This window comes from Phallusia mammillata, chromosome 3 (genome assembly GCF_965637545.1).
Source record: "Phallusia mammillata chromosome 3, kaPhaMamm4.hap1.1, whole genome shotgun sequence".
NCBI lineage: Eukaryota > Metazoa > Chordata > Ascidiacea > Phlebobranchia > Ascidiidae > Phallusia > Phallusia mammillata.
The window spans coordinates 26,912,947-26,923,106 of NC_137254.1; the positions used below are offsets into that span (position 1 = coordinate 26,912,947).

Sequence of the window (10,160 nt, forward strand, 5' to 3'; positions counted from 1 at the left end):
GAATTAATAAATCGACGGAAAGTCTATAAGCATTAATTGCAGCGGTTTATAAGCGCGCGAACTTTTTAAATCATAGGTAAGTTCATTTTCTGATCGGTTTCTGGCGGAATATTCTAGTTTTGAGTGGATTCCAGGCGTGTGTGGGGTCCTACCGACCCCACCAATGTGTTCAAATAAAATCGGAAAATGGACATTTAAATTCGAATTGATAAATCGACGGAAAGGCTATAAGCTTTAATTGCAGCGGGTTCTAGGCGCGCGAAATTTTTAAATCACAGGAAAGTTCACTTTCTGATTGGTTTCGGACGGAATATTCTAGTTTTGAATAGATTCCAGCGGTGTATAGTGTCCTACCGACCCCACGAATGGGTTTAAACTGCACTCGAGAAATTGATATTTAAACTCGAATTAATAAAACGACGGAAAACCTATAGCCTTGGCGCAGTTTTTAGGCGTGCGAAATTGCAGAAATTGGACACAAATTTCCAGTTTTGTTCGATTTCTGTCGGATAGTTTTGAATGGATTCCAGATATCTGTTGTGTCCTACCGACCCCGCAATGGGTTCAAATTTTAATTCCAAAAATTGATATTTGAATTTGAATTGATAAATCGACGGATGGTCTTTAGACTTGCATAGATTTTTAGGCAGGCGAAATTATAAAATCGAAGGAAAGTTTTCTTTGTGTTTCTTTTGTTATATTTGAATTTGAAATGGATTCCAGCATAATGGGTTTTAATTGCCATGGAAAGTATGATATTTGGACTTGAATTTAAGAATCGATGGAAAGGCTATGGCTTTGCAATTATTTTCGGATTTGCGCAGGTAAATAGTCGAAATAAAAAATTTTGGGGGGATTTCTCCGTAATTTGTTTGGAAACGCCTACGGCATCTTCTCGACCCCGCAATCAGATTGAATTTGATCGCTAATATGGCGTGTAAAGTTGAATTTAAAACTAGATGGTAAGTCTATAGTCTTGCACCCATTATCCTTACAAACTTATTGATTAAAAATTCGTTCGGTTTCCCCGGAATATTTGGATTTTGATTGCGTTTCGACGAACATTGCAATTTTCGTTAGGTGAACTAGCTCGACGTTGGCATGGGCCCAAATGGGTTTAAACTGCACATCAAGAAAACGAAATTTGTAATAACTAAAGGCCCTTGCAAACTCAAAGAGACCAACACAAATCTTACTTGTGGTTACTTGTCCTGCTTGGTCTGTATTCTAAACGTTTCTGTCACTCTTCGTATAACTGGAGCGAAATGGTGAAATCTTGTTCTTACTGATGCAGATGTGGTTGCGCCTGTGGATATAACGAAAACAAAAATAACGTCGGTTGTTTCAATCTAACAATTTGATTATTTCAAAATTACAACAGTACGTTCTTCCAATTTCGAAGGGAGGCTTTACGGATTTAAATTACATGGATATATATTTGTGTTTGCAAGAGCCGTTGGCCTTCAAACATATTGTACGCCAAGCTTGCCATAAAAATACAGAATAATATCACGATTATGTCAGGCGGAGACCGAGGCACTAGAATTGTAAACCCGCACCTTTTCACCTTTAGCGCGACGAGGACACTAATTGAAACGTCTTGGTCACTGTTCACTTTTCTTGTTGACAGGAAGCTCAACAAAAAATCCCAGCGGCCCTGTGCACCTTTATTGTCAACTGGACTGTCAAGCAACTATTCGCACGTTTTCCCTTAAACTCTTGGAAAATACCTGCAACCATGCGACATAACGTCACCACAGGAAGGTTTTTATTAAACTTCCACCAACAACCGTCTGCAGAACTAAGTATCAAAAGTCAACTACACTTATACCAAAAATACCAGAATACTACTGCAATGGATACGTGTGAAAAAGGAGAACCGATCTGTGTGAATCGTAAAGCTGCAAAAACTGAAAACGAACCAAAAAGTAACGCATCGTTTTGCAATATGCTTATATTTGATTCATTTTAGTGACTATTTGAGTTGTTTGCAGAATCAATCGAAACTTTTGAACGAGCTTGGGAAGTCATAAAAATAGTATTTGACTGTGGAGAATTATCCCAAAAGTTGCTGTTTGCAATCGGCGTGTTTATTACCCTAATTGGTGGATTCACTGGAGTTTATGTCATGGTAAGATTTGCAGAAACATTGTTGTTAGTATGAATTCGGTTTTAGCAAAATTTGTGTCGTAAAAAGTCGATGGATTCTTACGGCCTGTCTGAAATTAGCCTGAGCTTTTGCATTTGTTGCCTTTCAGGTTTCAGACTTACAGGTCGCTGTGCAAAATTTAGAAGAACAATCAACACTGCAAGCAGATAACGGTGTGGAGTAATTTATTGTACTAAAGCGGACACAATTTGACAACTTGTTTTCTCAACAGTGACAACTTGTTTGAACAAGGGAACAATAACAGTTACATCTGATGGATATAAATGTAAATGTGAGCCAGGATTTAGTGGAAATGATTGTGGAATCGGTGAGATGTAACTGACAAGTTAAAATAATGTAATGTGGTGCTAGACGCCCGACCAATAAATCAAATCCACGTTTTGGAATGTACGAGCATGTTACGCAATACTTTTTAGATGTTGATGAATGTATGAGTGGAACACACAACTGTCATCAACACGCAACTTGTATCAACACAGTGGGTAGTTTCAAATGCGTTTGCAACTTAAACTACACGGGGAATGGGGAACAATGCGGTAGCTATTAGTTTTACAGTTACATTTGTCAATACATTATATTACAAACAAGATAGTCTTTATATGTTTCCTTTGCACATTCTAGTTTCTGACGTTTGTACGCAAAATGTCGGAATTTGTCAAAACAACGGAGCGTGCTTAGATACAGACATCAGTTATAACTGTTCGTGCCTTGATGGCTACACTGGCCAGCATTGCGAAACTGGTGAATGTTTTTTTTTGTACGTTAAAAAACTGGATCATATTTCAGTTACTATTTGTAGACATCAATGAATGTACGAGTGGAACACACAATTGTCATCAACACGCAACTTGTATCAACACACCGGGTAGTTTTCAATGTTCTTGCAACGCAAACTATACCGAAAATGGAACAGATTGTGGTAAGCTTAAACATAAATGTGTGCCTAACGAGAACTACAACCTGTGATACAGGACATTTGCAGAATCCAACTTTTGCGAGAGCAACCCTGGATTATGCGAACACAACGGAACTTGCTTAGATCTTCGTTTGGGGTACAACTGCACATGCACTGTATGGTATACAGGAAGAAACTGCCAAACAGGTACAATATACACATATTTAGTCGTAAGTTTAAATGTTACATTTTTATGATATTAAAGTACAAGTACTATGGAGTACAACATTATACAGCATTAAATAAAAACTTAAAAAATATCTAGATCAGTAGTTCTTCACTATAGGCTCGGTCGAAACTTCTTCAAAATGGAAAAAGCTAAAATATATGTATATTGTTTGACTAAGCGCCAACATCAAAAAAGATTGCGAAGATTTTGCAGCACGCCCAAAAATTATAAACTGCACTCTGGCATGAATTAAACCGCTTATAACGTATTAATTACGTTTAAACATTACCTAAGACTTCCCACACAGTTTTGCTCGATCACCTGCTTGTGCTGACTGCAATGAACTGGGAAGACGCGAGAACATATTGTCAGTCATTGGGAGGTGATTTGGCTGCTTGGGGCATGAGAAACGCCACGATTCGCGAGTAAGTTATAACTGATGCCGTTCTATCGAATTGTGCAAACAGATTAAATGTTATCAGGATTTATACAACAATTGTTTAGAAACTTTGAATAAATAAGCCGAAAGAAATTAAATTTGAGTCACTATTTTAACAATAAAATTGACTTAAAATTGCACTTGGGTTTTAGCTTAGACCCTTTTGTTTTACTAGACATGGAAGCTCAGAACATTGTTTATTTTTACAATATTATTTTGTCGCAAAAGCGCGGTTTTATTTTAAAGTGCTATCATCAACAATTTACTTCTTCCCCGTCCGTCAGCCAGTTACTGGATCGGAATGACTGATATTAAACAGGAGGGTAATTGGCAATACATCGACGGTGTGCCAGCGACAGAAAACAACACAAATTTCGCACCTGGTGAACCAAACGACAACCCCAACGCAGGAGCCGACTGTGGAGAGTTATGGGATTCAAAAAATTTACAAATGGACGATTTAACTTGCAGTTATACTAGGTTTGCGATATGTGAACGACGTTATTAATTGCGAAAGTGATATATTTAAGCCTTAATCATGCCAGGAATCATCGAATGCTAGTACGTGATGAATTTGTTACCGCGTAGTTGGGCGAAAAACGTGCCTGTCTTCACTTCAACTTCTTTAGATTTAAACCCCCGCGCAAAACATCAATGCAAACAAGCCACAAATAGTGCCCACAAACCGTTTCTAATACAAAGATTGTACCTAACCATTCTAAATTTTAAAAATAGCTTGCCACTGTGGTTTTCATTTGTTAAGCATAGAAAAAAAAATAATCATTACCTTGTTGTCCAAAATCTATAATATAACAGTCAATGCATAATTATTTACAGGCAAGATTTGTTCACCTACATTTTGTCGCTGTAACATCAATTTTGTTCACTATATGTTTTTTTATGAATATGATGTTGTTGTCAGTACATTTTCGTTTGTAAGCTGATGCCAAGTAAAACATGTACAGCGAACTTTTTAATTTAATAACATAAACAGAAAAATGTTTAAGTACTAGAAACAAGAAAAACTATTTGCTAATACCAGATTGTGTAAAGAATCCTGCTTCTATATTCGCATGCTGGACATTATAAAAAGTCAATGCAATATTTATACAATCTTTTCTGTTATAAATGTTAAACAAACTTATTTACTTGTTTGTAGAATAGTAAAAACACAATAAGTTGTTTATAGGTCAGAAAAAATAAAACATCTGAGATAACATCAACAAGCAACACGTTTTAACACACACAAGAGGTTACTGCAGTTCTCTGGCTCGCTGCGAAACAATTATAACTGGTACAGCACGAGTACCTGCAGCAAATCTCGTGCTTGCGCTGATTAAACAAAACGTAAAATAAGTTTGCCAGAAACCGAATCAATAACTGCCGTTTAGACTGTGTGTAGTGAATTACCCATGACAATTGTAAGCATAACGGTGTAAAATTGTAACTTTAGCTCGGCTAACGTCGACCATTGTAATCATAGCGGAACTTGTTTCGACTCCACTACAGCCTGCAATTACCCTTGTTATCTGTGGAACACTAAAATCAGTTGCAAAGGTACCACAAATGTTCCGTAAAGGTTACTGCCAATTTCCTCTATTCGAACCCAGCAGTGTATTACTTAAAATTGTGTATGTTGTACTTACTTGGTCCGATTTCAGGAAGTTTTTTTGAGTTTCTTTGGTCTCCGGCTAAACGGCAAATGGATGCTGTTGCGCCTGCTACTAATTGAAGTAGCTGAAGTTCCGTTGTGGGCGACGCAAGTGAACCAACACTCATGGCCTTTGGTGGTCCACTTAGGTGTCATGGGTCATGGTCGAAAACCACTACCTGGTGACAAAAACACAGAGCATGAGTTTTGGCTTTTTTAGGAGTTAAAACGGTTTCTATCGGTAGATTTTGTTTTACAAACGAAACCCATCAAATAACAAAGCCATTAAAATTTCAAGTTTAAAAGATACTGTTTTTCTTTTGTAGCACAATAAAACACTGGCTGCCTTGTGCTTGATATGGAAACCAAACTAAACTTCGCAATAATGCCGCGCCAATTTTATGCAAACACGAATTATTAAACCCGCAGAAACTAACAGACTTTAAAAACATGCTGGCAGTTTGAAATTCTCAAAACGCATGTTTTTAGATAAAAGGATCCTGTAAATTTTTAGACCTAGGTAAACGAATTGTATTACTCAAAAATGTCCAGCCCAATCAAATCAAGGCCATTGATAGCAAAAACCACAGCAATACATTATCAACATCCGCAAAGCTAACACGACTGGAGCAATTCGTTTCGTAACCACATTAACTTGACGTTTAACTGTTTAAAATGAATTTGTTACATGGCTACATTATTTAGCTTATATTGCAGAAATCAATAGAAAATGTTAAAAAGTTAAAAAACAAACAACTTATAGACATATTTAAAAGTGATACGCCTAGGGTAAATTATTGCTTCGTGGAAAGGAAAGAAAGCAGACATGAGGTTTGCGAAAATTTCAAGCCAAGGTAGTTAAATAAAGGAAGTGAAAACGAATGCCTATCGTTTCACCTTTAGGCATTGAACGTCTATTATGACATTTTGTTGAGGAAGCTGCACACAATATATGCGAAAATATCAAGCCAAGGTATATTTACATTAAGGAAGTGAAAAAGAATGCCTGTCAGGCATCGAACGTCTATTTTGACGTTTTGTTAACAGGAGGTTGCACACAATATATGTTCCACAGCCCACCTGTTTCTGCCTACATTAAATTTTGGCGTGAGTGTTCAGAAACCATCTACGCCATTCACATTAAACATTGTTTTTGAATTAAGAATCTGTCGTGGAGCATTTAAATATACAACATCGCAATGGATATGAGTATACAGGAAGATCCAATTGATACCAACACTGAGTCTACGACAAAGGGAAAGAAAGAAAAGAAACATGTGCCAAAGTTGTTGCTCGCAAGCGTAGTAACAATTGTTCTTATTGGTGCATTTACATCAGTTTATGTCATGGTACGTTTTGCATCAACACGTTATTAATAAACAAAGTTTTATAAAGATTATTTTTGGGAAAATAATGTTAACTTTTGTAAAAATGTAAGCATTGCGACACCTAAAAAGCTTATCATGTTTGTTTTGAAAAATAAACTTTTTCAATAAAATTTATATCGCAAAACGGTTTAATTTTCTCGTGCGTTATAGCTACCCCGCAACAACGTATAGTCTTAGTTTCGTGCAGTGGCTAGTCATTTAATGTGTGTTTCTAAACAATTTCAATTTCGTATAAAACCAATCTTCACTAATTTCAGGTTTTTCAGCTACAAATCTCTGTGCAAGACTTGAAGGACCAAATAAATGGTGCGTCAATTGCTAACGAAAGTAATAATACTAATATAATTACAACTAATACAATTACAAGAATTTCAGTCATTGCTGAAAACGTACATATTAATTTACATGATTTGAACATCAATAAATGTACGGGTTGGACACACAACTGTCATCAACACGCTACTTGTATCAACACATTGGGTAGTTTCCTATGTTTTTGTAGAATCTAACTTTTGCGAGAGCAACCCTGGATTATGTGAACACAACGGAACTTGCTTAGATCTTGGCTTAGGGTACAACTGCACATGCATTGTATGGTATACGGGAATAAACTGCCAAACAGGTTTGGTTTGCACATTTAGTCAAAGTTTTAGTTGTAAATGTTACATTATTATGATGTTAAAATACGTTGCAGTAGAACATATAGCATTTAATGCAAACCTATGAAGCATCTAGAATCTAGATCAGTGCTATTCAACCTTTTTAGTGGCACGGAATCCTCAAGGTGTTTTGTCAAACTTTGCGGAAGCCCCATAAAATAATTTTAATGTAAAAGTATCACAAAAAACATGCATTTTTACTTAGCACACCCCAAGCGCAAAAGTTGACTTCAATTAAACGATTCATTGAAACGCATTGTCATGTTACTTGGATCGGTCGTTTCTACATTTATCTCGCAACTTATAGCCAACGTGTATCAAGACTGTGTTTATTACGTCACAATTGATCAATGGTGTAACCAAAGTTAACTAGATCGTACAGGCGAGCATTGCTGTTCACAACAATGACATTATGAATCATTCTTGTTTGAATTGATACACCAAACCGCTGTGAACCCCTGTGCAACTCTTAAAGTTTACGGAACCCCTGTAAGGGTTGTACGGAACCCTAGGGTTCCGCGGAACCCCGGTTGAAGAGCACTGATCTAGATCATGGTTCATAATCGGGATTGAAGTTGTTTTTTTAAAACTGTCACAAAGATTTGCTAAAATCCTCTAAATAAATAAATCAAAGTAGTCTGTTCGACTGAGCGCATAAAAGATTGCGAAAATTTTGGGGTAGCCCCAAAATAATACAAACGGTACTCTGACATGAATTAAACCACTTGTAACAAAGTAATTTAGTATAATATTTATTTGAGACTTATAATTGCATCCTACTAAAACAGTTTTGCTTGATCATTTGCCTGTGCTAACTGCGATGAACTGGACAGACGCTAGAACATATTGCCAGTCATTGGGTGGTGATTTGGCTGCTTGGGGCATGAGAAACGCCACGATTCGCGAGTAAGTTAACATTTCAGCTTTACTGTCTTTAAATCAATCACCGGAAACGAGATAGAATCAAATTATTATTTCAAATTAATTAACTCGAAAGCACATTTTTAACTCTCGACTTCGTTTTGACTCTTACATTTAATGTTTTACTCGACTTGGAATCTCATAAAACATTTTTAATTTTTACAATATTATTTTGTCGCAAAATGAGTATTTTATTTTAAAGTGATATCATCAACGATTTACCACTCTCCCGTCCGTCAGGGAGTTACTGGATCGGGTTGTCTGATATTGAACAGGAGGGTAATTGGCAATACATCGACGGTGTGCCAAAGACAGACAACAACACGAATTTTGCAACTGGTGAACCAAACAACGATCCCAACGGGGCAGCCGACTGTGGAGCGTTATGGGACTCAAACAATTTCAAAATGGACGACATACCTTGCAGTTATAATAGATTTGCGATATGTGAGCGACTGTGTTAACTGCAAAAACTGATAAATTTAAGCCTTGTACATGCCAGAGGCCATCGAATACTAGTACGTGATGATTTTTTATCGCGCAGTTAATACTTGGTTTAAGGGGGGTGCACGATAAACATGCCTGCCTTTACGCTAACAACTTCTCTAGATTATATATCCCTACACAATACACCAATAAATAAAAACCATAAAAGTGCCCGCAATAATTATAACTGGTTTTATACCCAGATTGTACATATCAGTCCGAAATTTTTCGTTAAAGTGTTCCTTGTTTCATTCTCATTTGATATCAAAAATCACCACCCTATTGTTTAAAATGTATAATATAACAGTCAATGCATATTTATTTGTTTGCAAGAGTTCACCTAGTTTTTCGCAATTTCAATCAGTTGATTTACTCTAACTGATATATAACAATGTTCGCGTGATTGACATCATAAAAAGTCAATACACTCCTTTCATTTATTCAATCTTGTCTGTTATAAATAGTAAACAAACTAATACACTTTTTTGTAATATAGTAAGAACAAATAAGTTGCAGTTTAACATGTTATACATGTAAAGTTTCTTTAGTTTTCCTACCTTAGCTTTAGTTCTGAAGTGCTTTTGTCATTTATTTCCATACCTATACCCAGAGCAGCTCGAAGGTAATGAAAACAGCAGACCAGCATCACATCCATCAAGACTAAAGCACCTGATACCAAATGGGTTACAATTAGTGCACATCAGTAACTTGCAGCAGACTTCTCTACAGAAAATAATACACAAGATTACAAGATCACGCTGAACCAGCTACAATCAGTAGAGACAAAAATGTAGGTTACAGGTTAGCCAAAAAACGAAATATCGGATATGACATCAGCAAGCAACACATTTTAACACACACATGTGGTTACTGCAGTTATCTGACTCACTGCAAAACAAACTAACAGTTTGGGGGCAGGACTTGGCCTAACGGTCTGGCGAGCCTGACCCATATACAGACATAACAAACCCTGATCGGGATTTGTCCCCGGGAGAGTCCTGAGTTCGTACCCCGTGAAAAAATTCAAACTAACAGTTTGCTATAACAGCGCGGATCCCTGCAGCAAATTTCGTGCTTGCGGCTGATTAAACGAAACGCAAAACAAGTTTGCCAGAAACCCAACAGCCAAAAACGCCGCAGTTCAGACGCAGTGAAATACCCATGACAATTGTAAACGTAACGGTTTTATTTTGCAACTCTAGTTTGGCTAACGTAGATCTTTGCAATCATAACAGAATCTGTTTCGACTCCACTACAGCCTGCAATCCCGCTTGTAATCTATGGCACAAAGAAGATCAGTTGCAAAAGTACCGTAAATGTAC

General features: G+C 36.8%; 1 protein-coding gene and 1 pseudogene across 1 annotated transcript; both read left to right on the forward strand.

Annotated features, from left to right (window-relative positions):
- The first annotated feature begins 1,855 nt into the window (after nucleotides 1-1,855).
- LOC145219908 (uncharacterized) lies at nucleotides 1,856-8,816 on the forward strand (annotated as a pseudogene).
- On the forward strand, nucleotides 3,634-4,241 carry LOC145218107 (perlucin-like protein). Its single transcript, XM_080085503.1, has 2 exons — nucleotides 3,634-3,719; nucleotides 3,980-4,241. Exons 1-2 carry the CDS (start codon nucleotides 3,634-3,636, stop codon nucleotides 4,239-4,241), a joined length of 348 nt encoding a protein of 115 aa, XP_079941629.1.
- Nucleotides 8,817-10,160: the final 1,344 nt, after the last annotated feature.

Coding starts and splice junctions, on each gene's coding strand:
- LOC145218107 (XM_080085503.1), top strand. CDS start 3,634: ATGAACTGGGAAGACGCGAGAACATATTGTCAGTCATTGGGAGGTGAT. Junction 3,720..3,979: donor AGAAACGCCACGATTCGCGA/GTAAGTTATAAC, acceptor TTTATTTTAAAG/TGCTATCATCAACAATTTAC.